Source organism: Pithys albifrons, chromosome 4 (genome assembly GCF_047495875.1).
Source record: "Pithys albifrons albifrons isolate INPA30051 chromosome 4, PitAlb_v1, whole genome shotgun sequence".
Taxonomy (NCBI): domain Eukaryota; kingdom Metazoa; phylum Chordata; class Aves; order Passeriformes; family Thamnophilidae; genus Pithys; species Pithys albifrons.
Window position 1 is genome coordinate 11287821 of NC_092461.1, and position 24879 is coordinate 11312699.

Genomic DNA, 24879 nt, shown 5'->3' on the forward strand with positions numbered 1-24879 from the left:
AAGATTACACTCCACGTAGAATATAAAATTATTTGGTTTTGCCCACAAAAAATGCTTAACCAAACAATCTTTTGGATAAAATGAATGTGTTATGCTTTTTACTTCACCATTAGTTTTGGTGGTCAAAGCATTTTAATGCAGAAAAAGAACAGTTAAATAGAAAACTAAACCAAAATCCTTAGTAAATCATGTCACTCTTCTTTTTTACAAAGGGTAATTTCTGCTAGCATCTAGAGAACGAAAATGAGTCTTTAGAAAATCCCACAACCCTTGTGAAACCCTTGTGGAAGGGTGAGAAAACAAATCAGTGCAGCTCATAGGTATTACTTATCTATCTACATACAAACAATTCTAGTAAAGGGAGCACTTCCAATTCAATTCAAGCCTGGAAATGCTTTTCATACACAGACTTCAGTCTCAAATACTGAGTCAGAATGTTAAAGGAGAAAATCTAACTAGAAGAGATATGAAACACCATTACTTGGCCACTCAACATTATTTTATTTGTGTGCAAAAGGTATAGAAAAATGAAGAGTCACTTGTAACAAATATTGTACACTTGAAGTAGAAAAGCATTCAACTGAATGGCCTTTTGTGAAAGGACAGAAGAGGAAGGCTTGCAACACAAACAGAATTTGTTTTATTTTGAACATATGATCTTTATTTAAACTGTTACATAGGAATAACTTCTTATAGAATAAGATTTCTGAGTTGAATTTTTCTCTTTCCTATGTCTGTTCCAACCTTTGATGTTCATACTTTTGTTCCCACACTCTTCATGGCATGAAGAATTATTTATGCACAATACTCTTAAAGGCACCTCAATCAACATGACACCTTCATATTTATTTGTAGGATATCACTTGCACAAATTGAAGTGAGAGTGGGGATTATAGACTGAACACAAGTCGTCAAGAATAATAATTATAAAAGAGGAAAAATAAAGAGTCTGGCATATGAAAGTTTCTTCATTACTCCTTAGTATATTTATAATCAACCAATTTCCTCTCACATTTTCAGCTCTGTAAAATAAGACTTGTTTATCTTCCCAGAGTTTCTTTGTAAGACATACAATTCCAAGTAGCCATGCTTAAAGGAATTTTATAAACTATTTTATACTGTGGCATGATAATTTCCCTGTGCAGACAGTCACTGGACACATAAATAGTTTCTTTGCCAGAACAATACTTCCAGTTCCTGATAATGATCATTTTGACTATCTTCCAGGAAAAGCTGCCACTTGGTTACATCCATGTTCATTTCCTTTGCCAGTGATCTGTCCAAGTCAAGGGTTTACAGATGGAAACCTTGAGTGTTCTGCACAAAACGTCAAGAGATATCATCTCCTCCACAGTCAATATGACACCATGTGTACATACACTTACCATACAGTTTTGCAAAACTTAGTTCACCAGCCAGCTTTACCCACAAGAAACTAAATTTACCCTTTTTGCAGATAAGAGGTCTGTTTGCCTGGGGACTCTTCTGGGAGCTGCCTGTGAATTTCATGATGATGAAGCCTGATGGAAGTAGGATTTTGCATCAGCAACATCCATGGTTAAGCTAGAAGCAGTGACTTGCAGCAGCAGCAGGAAGCTCTTTGTTCACAAGAGCATTGTCTCTGCCTCAGTATCTCACGGGTTCCATTTCAGCAGATCTCCCTTCTTAATGTTTTTCGAAGAAGGAAATGGGGAAAAAGAAAGCCCAGAGGAAGAACTTACACCAGGATATCACTTCTCTTGCTGCACCATACTACCAGTGTTATCATGGCACATGTCAACATGACTGGGATCAAGATCAGAGTTATGAGAATTTCATCCGGTGGATCTTCCCAGTGAACCTTTTCTGAAGTGCAGTTTGAAAAGAACTGTTTATGAATTCCAGTGATAAAACCTTCTGCAAGGGGGTTTGGCCAAAAGCAACTTGCATTGTTGGCTTCACGTTCTGTGCACTGGGTGAAGTTGTCGTAATACCTGGGAGAATAAGAAAATTAACAGAAGTTTAGATAGAATGTACATGAAATAACACTTAGAGAATGGTTCAGAATGTGCCATAGAAAATCTCTAAGAATGTGTCTGTCATGTAGATACTCTGCTGAAGGACCTTTCATGGAAGCTGTGGACACCAAATACTACACAGTGAGCCAGAAGCAGAACTGACTCACAATCACAAACACAACATGTGAAATTCTGAGATTCTGGATGGACAGTGGTCAAAAACTTGTCTTTTGGGCACTGCCACTACAGCCAGGGCCTCTGAATGCCACTTATGTAGAAACAGAACTCCCTCACTACAGACCTCTACAGTTTCTTTAATGAGCATACACACAAATGTGTCAAGGACAGGACATTTTGAACAAAATATGGATAATTCATGCCTCAGCTGCAATTGGACATGATGTTGTGCCAAAACTTATGATGTGACACTGGGACTGAGCTACAACATTCACAACTGGGTAAAAATTTTGGTTCTGTTGCACCCTCAGGCAGTGGGAAGATAATGGGAAAATAAACACACAGAAATTTAGCTTTTCATAAACTTTCTCTTCTTTCCAACTGCAGCAAATTCCCAGCAGGGAAAAAAATAAATAAATCATTTCTAATTATGTTTGCATTGCTCATGAAAGACTGGGAACCTCTTGTAATACCTAACACTTGATTTCAACACAGCATGTGCTGAAATTTATGTGTCCAGGAACAACATATTTATGAGAATTGGCTACCCCACAGGAAAAAATAGGAAACAATAAGCCTAAATGAGTAATCACATGGATTTTGTAGTGTTATCGTAAGTCAAAGAAATTCAGGAAGCGATTGGATATGGGGGAGGAGATCGGAAATCAAGAAGACTAAGAGTGTCTGGTCAGTACATGGAAAGGGCAAGAAATAAGGAAGCTGAATTATTGTCTGTTGCATTCCTTTCAGTCCTGCATGACTCAATAAACTCACTTCAAAGGAAAATTAAAAATAGAAAGAAGAGGACAAGAAACCCATGACACCTCAAGGGAGTACTATTATCTGAAGACTCCATCCTCCCTTGCAGTACGTATAAATATGGTGACTCATGACAAATTACTTGTTCTGTCATTAGGTCCTACAGGGGACTAATGTTGACTGTATCCTTTGCTGTAAAGTAGTGGAAGAGAGACATTTAGTGTTTGGGTCAAGATTGAAGTGTATTGTATGTCAGGTGAAATATATCCTTGCCCATGCTACAAGCACATAGGTTGAGAATACAGGCTGCCAAGCCTGTAAATGCTCAGGGCTATGCTGACAGAAGAAGAAACAGTCTCACAGCAAGGCCCTTCTGCAAGCTCCTTGCAGGTGTCATTTTTGAGGAGTTTGAGCTGATGCCACTTCATTCATTAGCAAAGACATTGGATCACAGACTATTCAGAGTTGGAAGGGACCCACAAGGATCATCGAGTCCAACTCTTAAGTCAATGGCCCACATAGGGGATTGAACCCATGACCTTGGCATTATGCAACCAAGTTTCAACCAACCGAGCTAATCTCAGGGTTTATCCGATGAGCCCAAACTCTGGCATTAAGAGACATATATGCACAATGTATGTGTATTTTAAGCAGACCAACTAGAACGGAACCTTTTGTGATGTCAGCAGCCACAGGAAAACAACAGGAAATAAGCTAAAAATAAAATACAAACATCAGCTGTTTGCTATTTTAATAGTGTCATTCTTCCAAGCGACTTGGTAGCATTCATTATGCCCTTGGACTAAATTAGAAGCTGAAGATGTCCAGCTGAATGTGGGAGAGACAGTCCCACAGGACCTGAAGAATAATCCATGTAAAGGCAAGCCTACAAGGTTCAACAGACTACAATGCTGAGATGAAGGAGCATCCAGTTGCCCAGGCAGGTCAGTGCTGCATCTGGCACAGACACCAGGCAGGGCTCCAGAGAGTGCTGGACTCTGCTTCAGCCCTGCTCCAGGCCATGCTCATGCCATCAATGGCTGCTTCAGCCTCCCGCTGCCACAGCCAACTCAATAACAAAACCAACAATAAATCCTGGTCATCTGAGCATAAAAGTACCCTAAACTTAAAAATTTACTTATATAATTTTTAAAAACAATTTTTTCTTCCTCTGTGTGTAAAATCCTATAGAAAATTCACTGTTCTTCCAAGAATTCTGCAGCCTTTTTTCATAAATTTTAAGATGGCATAAAAAATATTTCCCACTGATTTTTCATTTGAAGTACAACATAGCTAGAAAAACCTGGTTAAATATTGCCAAAAGGCCAGATAAAAATAACTTGAGAGGTATATTGTATTTTAAAGTTTAAGTCCCCTACCAGCACTTTGATTTTACAATTGTGAGTACGTAGATAAGGGAAAATCTCATCTGTTGGAGAATTGCATGTTTGCCAGCAAAGCTGAATTCACTTACACATTTATGTAATTTAGAGTTTATGCACTGCAACAGACGGTCCATGTAAAAAAAAGATATATCCTCTGCATGGTACTGCGGAACAACTGCTTCAGAAGGGAGCAACTTACATTACCATAGCATGGGTGTTTTGTAGCTGATCAATTAGTCTGCAAGTTGGGCTTTTATAAGAGGGAGGTGGGGGTAAATGGATGGTGAATTCCAATTCGATATTCCTATGCTTAATTTTCTTATGCCTTATGTAATTCTCTTTATTGGAATGGTAAAGGTTGGAGTAGCAAACTTTTCATTCTGTATAATAAAAAGACTATCACAAAAATATCGTGGTCTCTGAATGGAGATATTTCAACAGAAATGCATAGAAGTTACATCATTTGTGAAAGGAAAGAGCAAGAAATGACAGTTTTTACTTATTCCTATGACAGGTCATTGGAGAACACACTGGAGCTCAAGCTCCTTCACCTCTCGGACTATAACGCAGTGTGGGAAGGTTCTTATTCTTCGTGTTGAGTCACATTTTCCTCTCTTTCAGGCTAGATATAAGGACTTAAAAAAGTATCTTGCTGCAAGCCAGGTCACAAGCTTTGTTTTGCATGGGCTGAAAAATTAATGTGAGTTTCAATACCAAAAAAACAAAATCTAAGGATACTCTGATCAGCAAAATTCTTGTAAAGATGTGCTTTTCTCTGATACAGTCAGGACAATGGTAGTTTTTATTGAGGAACCAACTTCACATATTATTGAAAATACTCACTTTCAGAGAACATGAAAAACAATTCCTTTTGGAGAAATCTCAGAGCTATAACATATTTGTCATGAAAGACAATTTAAAATATTTTAGAACAATACTTCATTTTCAGAGCACAAACACTTTTTCTCGTGTTCTTTGTGTTTCCACTAAAACAGATAACAACAACTGTGCTGCTGGTTTTTTTGGTTAAAACTGTGGAAAATTTTATTTTGTGAGTATTATACCCAGAAGAAAACATATTTATGTATATTTACCTATAACCAAGAACCTGGTCAAGAGGCAGTTACTATAAGGAATGCTAGTGCATACATTTGTTTTAATGGGACAGTGTTTCATGGAATGTCCACTCAAACTATTTAAATAGACAGCTGGATGTATTATATCTTATCCATCTCAGGGTACACAATTGCCTATCAATCAGGGTACTTCTCACTCTAAGAGGGGGCTTGAATCTCATCCAAAGTTTCACACATTTCCAGGGAGGAATGTGGTGAATTCTTGCTCTTTCTTCCTCAACATCCCTGTGCAGGAAAACTGCAGGGATGATTGGTTTACAAAAACACAAAATATACAACTCCCTCCAAATTTTCGTGAGACCAAGAAAACAAATAGATTGTTGCATTAAGAATTTCAACAAATAAGCATTTTCCAAAGCAAAATTGCTTCCAAAATTCCCAAACAATTCTCAAAAAGCCTAATACCACACATATGCTACTTAAGACAAACATTTGAAGGCATTTTCTGGCTGCAGCCAGTAGACCCCCTGTCAGTTCCAGTAGGAGACTTTTTCCACCTCTCCAGCACTCATGGACAGACCACCCCAGAGATGCTCAGCACACAGGCAGTCAGGGATGTTTTGCCATTGCTGAATGAGATAGGTCAGGAAATAAAAAGCAAAACAATTACCACAATTTCACCATCCCATTTTATATAAATCAGCTTCAGTATCAGTGATATAATTATGGAAGTGTACTGCCAGACGCATGTAATACACTATGAGTAATTTTTGTTATTTTGAGTCCACTAAGTATTCAGAAAACACAGGAAAAATTCTCTCTAGCATAACTGGTCTTGATGCAAATCAGGTAACAGATACACGAGGGACACTCACTCCTTCTGCTACTCTACAATCCTGGACAGGAATCTAGAGGCACTGTTCCAGGACACTACAACTCATGTGGTGTATTTCAGTAAAGATGTCTCAAAACCATTTGTTTTCCTCCAGATGGTTCAACCAAAAATTTCTTTATACATAGTCATATATTAAATTGAATTATCGTCCTTGTAACCTCCACCCCGTCTGGAATAAGAAATGCTGAAATAACAATAATAACAAATATCATATGATGAGGAAGGCTTTTCTTACAGCATTTGTGGAGGCAGGAAGTACCAAACAACATAAAAAAAAATAAAAAGCATATTCTTTCGTGAGATGCAGCCAGATTATAGAGAATTTCAGGGTATAACAGTCTGGATGAACTTCAAATGAGGATTCAAATCTCCTGAGATTTCCCCATCATATTAAAAGGAAAGTTTTAGTTTTATAATCCATTATAAGACAACTAATATGGTGGGATATTTCAGAGTTTTTCTCATCCAACATCTCTCCAAAGAGATTCATGGCTGTATCTCACTATTGCTTTAATCACATATCTTCTGCCAAGACAAGTATTCTCATAGACACATATTTACCTCCCTAATCAAATCAGATCTATTTTGTGCAGCTCCAGTATAGAGTTCAGCCTGAAGAAAATAATGCACTACAAAACACAGGGAAGGAAATGAACATGTGTATATGGGAGAAAGGGAAAAAAAATACCCAACTTCTAGTAAGCACAGCAAGTCATAAAAGTAGCCATGAGTGACAATGTGTGGAAAAAGATGTCCTTAATATCATTAATAGAACCATTATGCACCTATCCCTTACAGTCAAACAAATCAGGCTTGTGATTCTGTAAGGGAAAGGAAAATTTTAAAACCTCTTACTTATGGATCAAGTTTCAAAGATTTTGTCAAATTGTTCAACTAGTTGAAAGCCCTTCATCCTGGGCTTCTCATGAATGGAAACAGAATGTTTCTGGGGGAAAGCACTGAAACACATCACAAGATTTTGCACTGCTATACTCATCAATATTTAAAATTTTACATCTGAAACTTTAATCTTTGTACTAAAACATGTGAAGGGAAGCAAGAAGTGTTCCAAAATTCAGACCCAAATGATCAGATCATCTTTTGATTTCTAGTAAATACTTCTCAGTGCTGCAAATCACAGATGCATAACCTCTGCTGCCTCATCTGCTTTTTCTGTTATAATCACTTACTTTCTATTCAATTGAAAATACTTCAGAATGTCGGGGCAAAGGCAATACCAGGCTAAGAACTGGTATTTTTTCTTTCCCATTGGGTTTGCATCTCCCCTCGGTGTCATTAAGAAAACCACTAGCATTTTCTAGTGCATATCCTTCTTCAAAGGCCAAGCATGACACAGATGAGAGTCCTGAGAAACTAATTACATCATCTGAAAGTGCCTTCCTACTATTTATGCCAGGTTAGATTTCAAATCAAACTTCTACTTGCTTACAAACTACATTGCCTTTATAGCCAGTGGAAAATCTGAAATAATTGTGGGGCATGATGCACAGGTTATCTTTTAAGACACCTTACTTTTAAGTTTCCACTGACAAGGAATGGAGTCCAGGACAACTAGTACATTTGTCAGGTAAGTCCCACACCTGTTCTGTGTAGCAAAAAAAAAGCATCACAAAAAAAGCCAGCTAGGCAAGAAATACATTCAAATATGCCACAGTCAGTGACAGACATGCAAATATGCTGTCCTAGTTCTGCAGGTGGACCAGTTTATCACTGTGTGGAGGTGACCAAAGCTATGTATTCTGCACCCTCGATTCATTTCCCAACAACAATGGACCATTTGCAGTAGCTGCCCAGGGCACACCCGACTCCTTGGGATGTGAGCTGGGTGTGAAAGACACCTGTGAGACAGGAGCTGTGATAACTCCCCTCCAGGGAGTCGTTAGCACCTTCACACCCAGCCTGAGGAGGTGTGTCTGCTAATGGGCCATCAATGATTCCAAAATATCCCATGACTCACAGAGTGAGATCACCCATTGTGGAACTCCCCGCCTTGGGGAGGTACTGGGTGCTCCTACCTGGACCTGAGGGTACATAATCTGGGGGTTTGAAGACGTCATGGAACCACTTGTCAGATCCAGACAAGGATCAGAACTAATTTAACCACTGTGAGTAGCCAAGCAGCAGTTTTATTTTTCTGAACCTTTATCAAATTTCTCTTTAGATGATGAAAACAATGACCACAGTGATGGTAAAAAACCTATCCATTTCCTTGCACAGAAATAGTCAGAAGCAGGGAAAAAATCTTATTTTTACGTATTTTTTATAAGTATTAATACCAATACCTAACACCTGTATACTACATATCAGACTAGACACATACATTAGGTGTACATATATTCCCTGGTAATAGGAGGGGAAAATCCACGATAGATTACAGTGCAACATGATAAATTATGTGCTATATACACCATCTTCAGATCATCCTGCTTCTTAAGATACCTTCCTAAAGATAAAAATCCGACTGAGAGCCTCAGTGATAACTCCTAGTTCCACAGGAAGACATAGAACACAGTTCTAGATGCCAGAATGCTCATTTTAACATTTCTGTGTTTATGTATTAACCTGACACCTTAATAGGAAATAGTATAATTTAGCAGTCAGTGAAATGTATGAAGAACATTTGTATACCTGACAGAAAAGTAAAACATCAGTTTCTGAAAAGCTGGAAAGAATAGTGCTCTTAATTGTTCACCCATGCACTATGTCTTGGCAAACTTTGTCTTTCCACCCCTTCTACGTCAGCATTAATTGTAGAGAATTTTTTTAATTTTACAAAGCTGCTTTATCTCTTATTTTTCATAAGTACTACAGCCATTTTATATACTGCCATCAAATTTGTCAACACTGCTAGCAACATGTGTGTCTGCCTTTTGCAAATTACACAACAGGCTAAGGAGTGACTTATCTACTTGAGAGTGCAGAACACTGCATTTCTTGTCTCAGAACTACTTTCTAACACTGAATTATGTATTTTGCAAAGATAAATAAAAATACCAGAACCTTGGCAATTAACCATGTAAAATACTTTTTAAAGTATTTTTGCGTAATACACTGTAATTGAAACAAGGCCCTGAATACAGAACATAGTAGTGATACGTCATCGTGCTGTCAACAGTTAACCACATGACTAATACCACATGTAACCTGGAGCAAGAAAATCTACTCTTTTTTTGTCTCCACTGAGCTAATCTGCGATATTATATGTCCGAGGTTGATCCACTTAGAAAACAAGAATGTATAAATTGTTTTGCAAACCAGTAGAATCCAAGAAGTTTGTATTTAGTTTCCATTTTCATAACACATTTATCTTTTTGTTTTCACTGCCTCTAAAAATATATTGTTCATTATATATGCACTGCATAACTCATACTAGCCTATCAAGTTACACCATATTGGTTTATCACTAAGCAACTTTAGACAGCAGTCTTATGCATTGCTTATTTTGAAATACAGCCTTTAATAATAAGTACCATGAAGACTCTTTTCTTTTACTGATCTTACCACAATAAAATTCAAAAAGCTCAGGAAAGGTGTTGAAATGGTGTATCAGCTGCCAGGCCGGAGATTTAACAGCAGAGTGCTTTCTAACATCACTAAATTGCTTACACCATTGTTTGCAAGGGACTTTATTTATTAGGATTATTATATTCTTGTATCTTTAACTATTTGTTAATTGACTTGCTAATGTACGTTTTGACATACTGATGCACCCTGTGAGTGCAAACTACCAGCCATTAGTCCAAGGCATCTACTGCAGTACACATCAATTTGACTCACAGCAACCTTGATAAGTATTGTAACTGGTGTCTTTTTGAGACTTTAACTTCACCTATGTTGAAAACTTTTTTAGAACTTTAATATTAAAATATTGATATTTACATTGGTGACCTCCTTGCAAATGCCAGATTTCTCGCTGTTCCTGAAATCAAACACTCATGAAAAATAAAGGTAACATTAAAACTTGTTGAAAAAAGCACTATTTATTATGGGTTTGGCCAGATGGGCCTAAATTTAGGTTTTAAAAGTTCAGCTAGGCCTGGGAATTGTCAGCTGACTTGAGCTGGACTGAGCAAGCTAACACCTGACTTCTTCTGGCCAATAATATTGTATTCCATACCATATTGCATCATCTCAAAAGGGGTAAGAGCTGGTGTGTGGGTGTGGCTTGGGCAGTTGCTTCACAGCTGTGGTACCAGCAAGACACTCTGCTGTCCCAGGAGGGATGGGGAGGCCCAAGCCCAGAGCACCGGCTTAACATCATGTTATCTGAGGGAAGTAAAATGTTTGTTCTTAGCTTTTCTCTCTGCTTAAGTCTGTCTCTGAAGAATTGACTTCTCTAGAATGATTTGTAGTTAAGATGGTAGAATTTGTGTTTACTGGGAAGTGGGAAATTATTCCTTGTTATATATATGTAACTTGTGTAAGTGTGTGTTATATTGTAGTTTCCTCTTAATTTTCTCCTTTCTGTATAAATACATATAGTTAGTTTCAGCATAAACCTGGTTTTGAGGGTTTTTCTTTTCTCTCTCTCTCTTCTTTTTCCCTTGGCTGGTTGGGGGGAGGAGGAACCCTTTCACTCTGTCCTGGACAGTTGGCGTTTTGCCAGCTCAACCCAGGACAAAGCACTCAAACAACTGATATCTGATATTAAATACTGAACGTTTTTCAGCTATTGCTAATGAAAAGGTAGTTCTTTTCCTACTTAGCAGCAGGCACAGAAGATCCTCCTCTTTCCTCATACAGATAAAACTTCACAAAGATTTCCAAAATTCTTTGTAAATTGAAGAACAGGAAGGTTTGAGTTCTTAAAAACCTTAAAGAGATGGAGAATGGGCTGAAAAAGCACACTATTGTGGCATGATATGGAGATCATTATTTTCTCAATGGAAGATCCAATATCTCCAGTGGTTTAATGAGAAAGAAACAACTATCTTTGATGAAGAACAAATATCAATCATTGTCTCTTCATCCATTCTTCAGCACTGGTATCCCTGAGCAGTGACTTTTGTAGACATGCAATTACAACACATATTGTGGTATAAATAACAAATACATAGCTTTAGTTATCCAAATTTGAGCTCTTGGTAATTTCTGTGTTAAATTTAGCAGCTTCCCTTGTCCTCTACATTATACCCCTTTACTGGTTTCAAGGAAGTTCTTCAAAGCAAGGTTTTGTTTGCAAAAAGCAGTACTTTTCAGTGTCTAAAAGAAAAACCCAAGAAATGAGATGAAAACATGATAAGGCTTTGCTAGTTTGTAGCACAGCTGTGTCTACAATACACTGCAGAACAAAGTGAAGGCTTTGCATTTGTAAGCAAAGTGGTCCACAGGTCAGCACAGAATTCATCAATGCCAGCGTTCTTAATAGATTATTAAAACTCAGAAGTCAAAAAATTCATTAAAATTCAAAATTCATTAATGTTTTTCACCACCCTTCTGCATCATGTAGCATGGCCACAGCAGACATGGGTTTAGGAATGCATTGCTGTAACTCTGCACTAGAGAGAAAAAAATATTAGAAATTAATATCTAAAGCCATAAGCCTATTCAGTGCCTCACCTGGCATTATCAAATATACATTTTATTATTATTTTATTTTCACAACCATATATTGTATAAAAAGTCTTTGACTGTCCCGTGTAGTAAAGGTGAAACATAGCTGCACTAAGGAACCATATTTCAACCTCTGGATCTATGAGGAGGAAAGCAGTTACAGGGAAATGAAGCATTCTTCCCTCATGTCAAACCCTGGTGGCTGAATTCAAACTAACCACTTTATTCATATGCATCAGGACATATTCTATTCTACAAAATATAAACCCAGGCTGATATATTTCCTATGAAAGTAACGGAGATTCACCTGAAATACAGTTCCTCTTAAAGATATTCTACTATAGCCCCAGTCAGGGACAAGCTGTGACTGCATCAGCCTCACAGCAACTTGTGTCTCCTACAGCTGATCCCAAATAGCACATGAACGTACACATTTTCAGCACAACCCTGTACCTGGGAATTTGGTGAGATTTTATATAGTTTAGCATTCTTTCATTCCCAATTTTTTAAATAATAGATGGCAAAGGTTACTATTTCTGCAATGAAAAATTGCTATTGTCAGCTACTAGAATGATGGCAACACAACTGCTCAAACACAACATTCTTTTCCATTGTTTTATTTGCTCACACTTAACTGATTTATAAGCTGTTTTGCTTTGCTTTTGAAAAGAAAGGCATGACTTACAGAAGGAAAATAATAGGTTCTTGGAGGTTACTATTGCCAGCCTTTCTGCACTGCTGCCATGACCTCTAGGAGATTTTAGAAAGATTTTTAATACAAAATTACTGTAAGTTTTGATACGTAAAGAGGTGAAGGAAATACAAGTAGAAAGGATTAAATATCAACATTATCTGCATTTTGCCGAAAGTTTAAAAAAATCAACAACTGTATCTATACAAGAAGCTCAAAGAAAGACGTTTTTACCAAAGAAGACCAAATGCACCACACCAGCCCTTCTTCTGAACCCCACAACACTTAGTGGGAAATAAGCCACACAGACACAAGGCCACATAAAGTGCAGGTTTATTCAACCTTCCTTCCAGAGACACTAAGCTGACAAAGAATATTTTCTTCAACAAAATCTGGACTGACAAAACTGGGAAGCCTTACAGCAAGCTAGATTAGGAATTTTGGTTCCCTTTCTCAGTAAATCTTCAGGGGGAAAAAGGAATTACTCTTCAGACACAGGCAAACTTTAGGCAAAAACATTGCAGAAAATAACCTGGAGACCAAGAAACAATAAAATGACCTTTTGTTGTGCAAGCATATTTCTGATTTGCAGCCTTTTTATCATGACTTTGCCCAGAGTAAAGCCTAACCCATGTACTAGTCTGTCCACAGGGATACAAATCCTAACACAAATACAGACATGCCCCTTCTACATGGCACAACTGAAGAAGAGACTCTCTTTAATGATTTACTCTTCTGGCTCTAAAACCACACATGCTGGTCACTCAAAGGTCCAGTTTCAGGCAGCTCCAGGTCTTGCATAACACAGGAACAGACATCATCTACATGTATTTGTGCAAAGCATATGACACTGAACTACACAACAGTCTTGTCTCTAAACTGAAGAGGCCCTGTTTTGCAGATGAACCCCTTGTTGGATAAGGAATTGTTTGGATAGTCACACTCAAAGAGCTGCAGTCAGGGGTACAATGCCAAGTGGAGACCACTGGCAAGTGGTTGTTCAGCTTGGAGAAGAAAAGGCTTTGAGAAGACCTTCTAGCAGCCTTCCAGTACCTAAAGGAGGCCTACAAGAGAGCTGGATCATTTACAAGGGCATGTAGTGACAGGACAATGGCATATGGCTTGACACTGAAAGAGGGTATGTTTAGACTAGTTATAAGGAAGAAATTCTTTACTGTCTGGAACAGGCTGCCCAGAGAAGTTATGGATGCCCTATCCTTGGAAGTGTTCAAGGACAGGTTGGATGAGGCTTTGAGCACTCTGGTCTAGTAGAATGTGTCCCTGCCCACAGCTTGGAACCAAATGATCTTTAAGGTCCTTTACAACTCAAGACCATTATGTGGTTCTGTGGTTTTCCCACTACACTCCTCTTCTGTAGAAGTTTTGACATTAGCAGCTGGATGCAATCACTGATCAGTATCTAGATCAGGCTTCCTGCATCAGTCAACAGGGAAGACGAAAAAAACTTAAGATAACTGACCAAGAAAATGACTCAGTTTGGAGGGTTCTTACATATACACTCAGCCAGCAGAGGTTAGCTCCAAGCTTTGAGAAGTGGAGGCATATAATTTCATCTTGGACTGCACATGTTTGTCTTCCAGAGTTTGCTTTCCCATTGATCTTAATGTCATCTGGCTTTCTTTTATGTAATGTTTTACTAAGTTTCTTTGAAAACTAGGCACTTTTATGATTAGATTAGTTGGGCCAAATTGTAACAGGCGAAACTCCCATTGACTTTAAGATTGAGAAACAGCTTTAGGATTACTTTTCCAGAACATTACATCAAATTTGGCTTTAGTCACTCAATTTTTTTTCCCTTAATCCCTTCTTCAAATCCTCAACATCTGTACAGAACATGGGTGGACTCCTTCATCAACTTCAATGGGACTGGAACTTATTGCCTCTCTTTACAGAATTCATTTCTCATGTGAAGTGTTGTGGGAAAACTATACTGAGGCTGTATAGAAAAAGGAACAGTTGTTCAGTATTGGCATAGATCTTGGACCGTGCTCAGAGCAAAGCAGGGAGTTCTATCAGCCACACACATACTTGCCATGAATCTGCTTCAGACATATAGTTAAAGAAAAATTTTGCCCACTTCTATTCAGCTAAGAACTGAAAATTCAAACTTTGGAAAAATCGTAATTGTAATACCTTCCATCTGCCATAAAGCAGTGTCACATAGCCACTGCCCCACAGGAAATTAGGGACTCTTAGGTCTATGAGAATGGGCTCCGTGGGTTAAAAAGAAATGTGGGGTAGTAGGAAAAAGTTTGTTACAATCAATTCTCTCTGAAACAGAAAAAACAAATCTAACATGTGTTACATGCACTACTTTGCTAGAACTCTCTTCCAAAACACAAATTGCTATTTCACCCTTGGACTCTAAATCCAGTTATTCCTTGGCTGGCAAACACAGAATGACTGACTGGGAGCTCCCAGGGTAGCAGGTATGGAACATTACACACTCGTGAGACAAATGCTGCAACAGTAGTGTTGGCTTGAAATGACAGAATGCCTCACACTATAATAGATGACACTTAACTAGATCAACAAGAACAATCAAATTCTACATTTCAGTCCACTAGCAAACAGTTACTGAAGCTGATCTGTCCCGTCAAGAAATGTTTAGAGGACTAGAAACACTGAAAAATACACAAAAGCATTATCTTGTGGATCTTAAGTTATGAACTGTTACTTCATCTATTGATTCGGATAAAGAAAAGGACTGCACAATTTGCTTTGAATCTATGAGAAACTAGATTGGCAATGCACTTACACAACTCCAAATTGGCATGCCTGTGTGGAAACTCAGTTTAAGAAGGACTGTCGGAGTGATAAGATACATAAGATTGCAAGTGAGTTAAGTATGCAACAGAAGACAAGTATAAAATACGTAGGCATCCATTTCTCTTTCATGAAAGGAAGGCCTTTGAAGATCATTTTCTGGGCTCCTCTGCCATCAGTGTTTATAAATGACATCAGAGAGAGACTGAGCAACTCTAAGCAGAGACTCTCTTCACTCTTTCTTTCCCTGTCATGAGTCATGCAGCATCCTGCCCTCATTTTGGTTTCCTTCTGATACACTTTCCTGAGTGATGGAAATAGGTTCATGTTCTGTATCAGCATCTGCTGCCCAGGACTCCAGACACACAATGTGCATCTGGCCAAAATAGGTTCCTTCTGACACCTGGGAAAATTACACATCAACTCTTGACATTTCAATTGAAAAAAAAAAAAGAGGAAGCCTATGACCAAATATCTATGTTTTTACCATCTTTGCTATTCCAGTAGTGACCCTTCGATTACTTCTCTGTATTTTTAAGCCTAAAAATTTTTATTGCAGAAAAACTGAAAGCCTAAATCAGTGATAACAAGGTCTATATGGTTCTAAAGACAAAAGGTGCTTGGTGGTATGTCAACAAAAAAAAGTATGTAACTATCAGAGAGCAATGCCATTAGCTCTGTTACTACCACTGAAAATATTTCTAGATACTGCAATAAAATCAGGAATGCTGACTGGTTTGTGCCACAGTATAGTTCAGTTTGGACAGGCTTTCTTTAAGCACTATCTTTATGTGGAATTACTGAATGACCTTGTGGAAAAAAAAAAGAAAAAAGAAAAATAGTATAACTATGTATGTAGGGAATGTAACAAAGAATACCCAATAGTGAAGATTAAAGAGTATGATATCAAGTCTTGTTAGATTAACTAAGCAAAACTTCCTTATGAAAATCTCTTTTTTGTTATACCTTGTTACTACAGCTTTTTGCATTGACATGCCACACAGATCTGTATTTCTTACCTCTGCAGTGTTTGTTCTCATAGCAGTCAAACAACTAGAAATACATATATGGAGTCTAAAACACAGTCTAATGGATTTTTCAAATTAATCTTTTGGGAATTTTGTGAGCATATAACACATACTTCCTTATAATCACATATTATGACTGAAGGTTTTACTGAACTTTGTTTAAAACATCCCAAAACATTAAAAATCAGTGGTATCCCCTGAATTAAAAATAAAGGGAACTTGAAAACAAACTCAAAAAAAGTAATTTTCATTAATGAAGAACAGTTGTAAAAGTTTTGGTTCAATATCCTAAACTGACATTATAAGGCAAACAAATACGTTTTAAGTATGTAAATCACATAGTATATGATGAAGGAGTAGAAAACGTAGATGCACATACACAGACTGATTTGGATTACTTATAAATATGGACTTATGTAAGCAATATGCATTTTAATACTGGTGAATGCAAGATGATAGATCCACAAACAAATAACATGTATCACACTTGCAAGTCACACTGAGAAGGGATTAAAATCATTTACTGCTTGTAGACCATGTTTTTCTGGAATTATTAGGAAGCTAGGAGGGTTAATGCAATATATAAATGTTTTGACAGAAGAAAAGCGCTGAATACCCAGCAGAATTAGAGGAAAAAATAGGGAGTCAGTATATAATAATATGCAAACTACTGCTAGGCAAAATATTCAATTCCAGACTGGAATCCACTCTCCAAAAGAAAAGTTGTGAAAACTTGCAAGAGTTCAAGTTTGAAATATCTGCATTATCATGATGGACTGTTAAACTTCTATATTAATTTATTAAAAGAAAAGTGATTGAAAGTTGACTTAAAAGTGACTTGTTTGCATTTAGTTTAAAAAAAAAGAAGGAATTTTACTGTGAAATATGTAATAAGGTACAGTCACAGGGAACTGGAGTCAAACTGATGAGAAATAAGACACATTTTCCTCTGACTGTGAACAGCAAACCCTTTGGAACACTTTATATAGAGAGATGTAATGGATCAATAGATGTAATGAATCAATGCTATTTTTTTAAAAGAAGAATTTATGCCTTCCCATAACATATTCACTCACTCCTACAGGGTTTAAAACAGTGACTACTTGGCAGACTGTGTGGCCTGTATTATTCAACAGTGCACAGCAGATGGCCATAATAATCTTTCTTGCCTCACAATTAGTAACTATATATATATTACATATAATAGATAAATAAAATATAATGTATATTATATATTATACATACTAGATAACTATTATTAACTATACTCAGAAAGATTTGGATGCAGAAGAGAGGAGAAGTCTGGTGTTTGGGAGCAGGCCAAAAGCTTAACAAGCCACTGAGAATCAGCATCAACACATTGTGGTCCCAAAATTTCTACAGGGGGTGGGCCCAGGAGACACACACAGATTTGTTTACAGACTGTTTGTTCCAGCTAAATTGCTTCCAGGATCCAGTTAGTAGTATTTGGAAAACTATTCCATGAGCTAAGAATAGAAAGTAATCTAAGCCATTACAATAAGCAACGTTTTTTCAGGTTCATGTAAGACAGCTCTGGGTGCTTCCCTCTTCATCTGGCCACTTGCTATAGGAACTAGTCACACATGGCCTCTCAACTGTAGTCCCATCATAACCACACCAGGATTTAACACAGCAGAGTAAAAAAAAAAATCTGACCATTAATAATGGACTTCAGTTTATGGGCAGTAGCAGATTTTACATATTCAGCTGCAGTTGCAAAATATTAAGAAGGTAATGCAGAAATATAATACATTTGTTATTATATGTAATGCAGAATTATATGTTACTATAAATAGATACAAAAATATTGAACATGACAAATGAAAACCTTTCTGTAATTTTCAGTCTTCTGGCAAATGAAAAGTACATTTGCTTTTGTTAAATCCCCATACAGCTTTCACCCACCCTTCAGTCTCTGCTTGTTCACTTGTCATATACCACAATTTCCTGTCTGTTAAGCCACCTAGTTGTATTGTCATCTTCAGAGCTCCCTTTGAATAACTTCAAGGCATCAGTAGAACTGTAACTTCTGCCAATGAGTATCTCCAGCTGTGTTTTATCTTTCTTGTAAAAGTGTTTGTGTTTGGCATTCATATTCCAATGTCCAAGCAAGAATCACTGAAACCCACCACATCTAAATGACTTTAAAATATTTTAAAATTCCACTGTGATCCCTCTCCATATTTAAGCTTTTGAATACCTTTGGACAATCTGACCTAGGATACTTGTATTGCACTTTCTCTGTGAATCCTCACAAAAAATGCAAAAACAACAGGGAAACTTTCTTCTGACAGTGCTTCTGTAAAGCCTTGCCTGAGATTTCAGTTTATGTGACTATTATACTTTTCCAGCACAATTAATATCAGCAGTAGAGGCTAAAACTCATGTATTGGTTTACAGTACCAGCTGCCACATAGGAGCCTCATCTGTTTAAAATCAGTCCAAAAGGCTGCTTTTTAAAGAACACAAGATTTTTTAAAGATGTCGGACCTGTCAGAAAACCTTACACTATAATTAAGTTACAGCAAATTGAAGTCACTGTAATATCTCTCACAAATGTTTGGCCAAATAGTGAGGCACTGCAGATAATTGCTATTTACAGTCCCATAATCAAGGGCAGCCATTTACACTGAAGAGCTAAAACTCCTCCATGAAACAAAGAATTTAGAAAAGAAGCAGATTTCCATTAACTGTTAGATTTTGATACAAGACACAAAGATTTTGCAAAACTTTTCTAAGTGAAAAGCACCACGCAGAAATTACTGTAAGGAGAAACAGGATTCTCTTACACAAAACTCACAGTTTTAACCCACTATCTGATGCAGATTGATTAATTGTGACTGCTTGAGGCTAGATGTAAAACTGGCATAAACTAATACTACCAGGTTTCAATATCTGAATTTCAAGTGCCCATGGGTAGATATACCAATTTTTCATTAATTTGTCAGATTACTCCAAAGAAAGAAGTGTTTCTGTCCCATCTGTCCAGGGTCTTCCAATGAGCCAGAATAAATTTACCTACATATGACCCTACCCATGGTAGGGGAATTGGAACTAGATCATCTTTAAGATCACTTCCAACTCAGGCCAGTCTATGATTCTGTATGCTTCCTATATAAAGCATGACATCAACTAACAATGTTTATTCTCAGAAGAGTAGAATTCTTAAAGGTAGGTGCAAGTCTGCTGCTTCTTCAGTGCAATGAACCCTTATAAGTCACAATCAGACTTTTAATGCTTGATTAGTCCTGGATTCAGAAGATAAATTTCAAAACAAATGCCTCCTGCTACTATCTTCTAAAGTAGAACTCAAAACACAGGAGATAGAAAGAAGTTTCTAAAAAATGAATAATAAAATAATTTTTACTTTTTTACAGTAAAACTGTAAAATATTTTTCTTCTGTAAGAAGCTTGAATTCTTCTGGTACTACTTTTGAGGAAAAAAGGGGTAAAGCTTCAAACTGACCAACTTCTTCAGAAAAACCATCTCCATAGGCTAGGCAGGCAGGAATTTTCTTGTACAGGGATCAAAAATGACACCAAAGAGGAAGTGCAATTGGAAAGAATAAAAAACAGGTGGATTCTTAACTCTAATTGAAAGTCAGGAAAACTCAGAGACTTCAGTCACTTCCAAACCTTGAAAAATTCTTGCACTAAAATCTTTACATTATTGAAGAAATTTTAGCACAAGTCTTGCAAAAAAGCTGTCTGTGTTTTTAACTGCAAAGGTACAAACTAATATCTTGACGCCTAAAGGTATTTTTCTCTGCTCCAACTAGTCTCATTAATTAAGGACACTTACCAATACGAACAGGGTCTCAGCAAAGAACTCATTCTGTGATTATAATATAATTGTAAAGAACATAAACCAGAGCAAAATTATAGCGCTGCCTTCAAAATGAATAAAACACACTTAGATGAGCTGCAAAATTAAAATTATTGCACCATAACATACAGATGTTTATTAAGGAAATTTAGCAGTACCAGCACTGCAAGGATTTTCTTTTTCTTTGTAGACACACATTGCTCTGTCAGATTTGAATGCAATTTCTGCAAGTTGCTTTAGAAGGGTTTACCTCCTCTTGCTCTTCCCCACAGTTAGAGGGAGCTGAATGAGTGCATCTTTTACTGCAGTGCTATCAGTTTTAAGAATCTACTTTTTAAAAAGATTTCAAGGTTGTAAATAAACATGCAAGTAAATGTGTTAAGAAGGTAATAGCATCTAAGTTGTTAATATGCTGTCAGATTATGAAACATTATCAACAGATGGCACATTTCAACACAGGTGTCAGTGACAAGAGAGTCCTGGGGAACTGCTGCAAATTAGCACTGCAGTCCAACATTTTATTATCTATCATGCCTGGTGACCATCAACTAGCTAAAATATTGCCTTACATGATGTGATACTAAAAAGGAGGCAAGACCAATGATCATACAAGAATATACCTAGGGCTAAATGACCGCAAAAGGTATGGTAACAGCTGACTCGTGGCTATCCTGCCTCAAGAGCAGCCTTCAAAAACAACACCTGCAACATTTCAGATTCAGAAACATGTTCTGCTTCAGGCTGACTCGTACCACACCAGCTCTAGTTCATTTGAGTCTTGTTTTCTGAAGTGCTGAACAACTGCAGTTTCCTCTGATTTGAGCTGATGTAGAGGGTACTCATCGCTTCTGAAAACCAAACATTATGCATGAGCAGACATGGTCTTAAGAAGCAGATGTTCCACAAAGCCAAAAATGCCACCAATTACACAAACCCTGTGAGTTTCCTCCAGTGCTGAGTTAGAAGTCTGAAGCTTTATTGACAGATGTTTAAGTACCTCTAGCAACTACAGAACAAGAATAGAGATAAGAGAAAAATGCCACCCTCACTGTCAGTCTTGCAGTATTTTAGACATCCAAACAGACCGGCTGATGCTGTCTCTCCATGCTATCTGGTAGGCAAAAAACCCAAACTACAGGAGGTTCAATAGCACAAATCATTTTACATTTGGATGGGGCAATTTCACACAAAATGAATTTCTGAAAAATCATCATCTTACTGAAAAAAAAAGAAATCACAGGAGAGAACTGAATTGCTGCCAACAGAGAAAGCAGAACAGCATTATTGCTTCGATGGTTTCACAGAAAAAAAATTACTTAGGTAAAAATTGCCTAAAATGCATTGAAATATAGATTAAATGTAAACAGAACTGTTTGAAGTAGAAGCAATAGCAGCTAGTATTGATTATTTCATTGGTAAATTTTCATTAAAGTGGTCTATTTCACACACTCTTGGAGCTAAGAGCTTGGGGGGGTGTGTGCATGAGGCCATACTGCAGGGACTTCAGAGTTACAGCTTAGCCCTCTGCCAGCTGGGAACCAAATACTGGAGGGTTTCAATTCATCTGGAACACAAACATTTTACTCACATTATGAATATATTAGGATACAGGTATTACTGTGTTCTGGTATTTGAAGTTCTTTTTTTCAAAGGACAAACACCATTATAAGGTGAGAACTATTGAAAAAAACCCCTAACTCTTACATGATAAATTCTGTCAGGTTGCACCACTTTTTAGAGTCCACTTTCTTCATCATCTCTTCAAAGGATTTTCCACAAGCAGGCAACTTTTCTAACATGAGAGATTCATTGCAGAGATCAGTGCGTTGACGTGCACCTAGGTAAAAGCAGAAGCATGTTAAATCACAAACACTGAAATAGGAGCAGGAACACATCACTCAAACTCCTCACATAATTCTGCTGGCCACTTACATTTTCATAAACTCAGTATTCAATATTCTAAGCAATTTTAGAAAACAGATAAAGTAGATCTTTACATAAATTTATTGAAACCATGACTTAGTATAAAACACTAAAGGTTATCATATATAGTATTGCTTTTTATACCTAGCACAGAGGAACCTATCTAGTCACTTTTTCAACCTTACTTAGCTTCCAATTCATACCAACTTACTACTGCCCATTTGCATTTTTACTTAAAATCTAACTGGGTCTCTTGATCACACACTTCAGTATAGAAAGCAGTTCTCAAGCTTACACAAATTCATCCCATTCAACTAATTATGTTATTGGGAAATTAACATCAGAAACATTTGTATATCTTACTAGCTAAAGGGCTTGAATTCCCACAATCACGACTTTTTCTTTAGTATATGCGCCAAGGGAATAGTCTAGAGATCAAGCATTATGATGAGCAGCTAAGGGAGCTGGGGGTGTTTAGCCTGGAGAAAAGAAGGTTCAGGGGGGACCTTATCACTCCCTACAATTATATGAAAGGAGCCTGTAGACATGTGGGGGTCAGTCTCTCCTCCCAAGTAACAAGCAACAGAAGGAGAGAAAACAGTCTCAAACTGTGCCAGGTGAGGTTTAAATTGGATATTAGAAAAAATTTCTTCACCAAGAGGGCTGGAACAGTCTATGCAGGAAGGTGGTTGAGCCACAATCCCTGAATGTACTTAAAAGATATGCAGATGGCATTTAGGGACATGCTTTAAGGGGTGAACTTGGCAGTGTTAGATTAATGGTTGGACTCAGTGATCACAGAGGTCTTTTCCAACATAAATGATTCCATGAATTATCTACAATTATCAGATGCTGAAATTACAGCATACAGCTATTTGCAAAGAAATAGTTAACCCTGACTTGAGCGAGCCCATAACTTTGTTAACTTTTTCAACCAGTAATGGCAACGCCACAATATTTAGAGTCAAGGTCAAAGGTTTCTTACCCAGCACATGCTTGCATTGGAATAAAAACAGTATTGTGCCTTTTTATAAAATTGAAATTCTGAAAAAAAATTCTATTCAGACTAACATATTTGATTTTGATAAGGCTGAAACATTTTGTTTTGATTAAATCATTAAATATGTCCTGCCTTACTTTTATAGACATCACTATTTTGACTGTTCAGTGTAAGAAATGCATACATTTTGTAGAAAAATAAAAATTAAGTAAATATATGTATATGAATATATTTAATACAAATGCCTAAAATAAATTAGTCGGAAAAAACAGTGTAATTTCTTCTCTTTCAGCAGTACAAATTCAATAAATAGATTACCTCAACAAAACTGCAACCCTAAGAAAACCTATATATATTGCAATCCTCCTGAGAACTCTGGAGGAACAGCTTTTTTTAAGAATAAAGTCAAAGAGAACAGACTACTTAATGCTACAAAATAAAGAAGTCTAAATTGAAACAAGTCTTGCACCGTTTTTCACCCCACCTACATTTTTACTGAGAACCTATTTACACCAGGGAGAGGAGGTATTTCTTTTCCTTCTGTTAATTGCTTTGAAAGCAGGATCCCATCATTGCTGAAAAGAGCTAGTGGTTCTAATTTTGTCTGGTAACAGCCAAACACACTGCCACATGAACTGCGGTCAAAACCGCGCAGGACTTTGCTGGATGAGAAGGAGCAATACTCATGGCAGCATTCCTGACTATTCAGTAAAAAAAAAAATAAAAAAAAATCGAAGTCTGATAGTTTCAGGCTTCACATCACAACCCAGCCATGAAATAGAAACTTTAAACATCTCCATCCAAAATGGGGCGTATGATTGTAAAACAGGCTGGAGTGGACCCATGAAGGAGATGACCCCTTCTGAGCCTGGCCAGGAGCACCTTCCAATATAACTCCAGCTTTCGGCAGCTGACCCCTTAGCTGGGGAACTCACTGCCTCTGTGATGCTGTGGGACAAACAAGAGACAGCCATCACATCTGGCCAAATAAACACTTTGCTTTCACGTGCTTTCCAAGAGCAGCAGGCCCATAAAGGGACAGCCCATGCTGCACCTGGGACCCGAAGTCTACACAACCCTTTCCAGGTGTGCAGCTGACTCAACGGGAACTAATCCTACCTCCTTCATCATGGCTAGTTGTCAGCACTTTTAAAGCTGACATAAAGCCTTTATCCATGTCAGCAAAAAGTCAGAACTACAACTAACCACCAGTGATAGAAATGGTGAAAATTACCAAACAGGCAGCATAATTTTTGTCCTGAAGAAGTTAACATGATAGCATGGATCCTGCCTATTGAAGCTCTCCCGCCAATTCATCTGGCAGCTGCAGCACTTACAAGTTATACTTCCCACAGTTAGATCTGCAGATGAACACTAAAGCTGTGCAAAATTCAAAATTGCACAGTTGGCAACTTAAATCCCGAACTGATGCTTCGACAAAAGTTAAGCAAAGCTGCCTTTTCTGGCAGGGTTTTCTAAACACCCAGCTATCATTTGATTTATAACCCTATAAATCCAACAGAATACAAGTTTCTCCTTCACTACGTCATGTGTGCTGACAATTTACTCCAGCCCCTTCTCAGCAGGGTGTTTAAATGGGTTTTCCATGGCCTTGGTATTTTTGGTTTTCTCTATTTAAAACTTCAATATTTTGCAGGGTTATAGAAAAAAAACTCTGAGTCATTTGACAGCAATCTGATGACATAAGAGTTTCTGTCTAAATCCCTGATCAAAGGGGTT

General features: G+C 37.4%; 1 protein-coding gene across 2 annotated transcripts in view; it reads right to left on the minus strand.

Annotated features, from left to right (window-relative positions):
- Positions 1 to 825: 825 nt before the first annotated feature.
- The window catches only part of RAMP3 (receptor activity modifying protein 3), a 42258-nt gene continuing 18204 nt past the window's right edge, over positions 826 to 24879 (minus strand). For both annotated transcript variants that reach the window (XM_071553429.1, XM_071553430.1), the window contains 2 exons: positions 21921 to 22053; positions 826 to 1973 (listed from right to left, as the gene is read on the minus strand). In XM_071553429.1, the coding sequence (XP_071409530.1) occupies positions 1718 to 1973; positions 21921 to 22053 (389 nt within the window). In that variant the 3' untranslated portion in view covers positions 826 to 1717. The remainder of the gene's footprint in view (positions 1974 to 21920; positions 22054 to 24879) is intronic.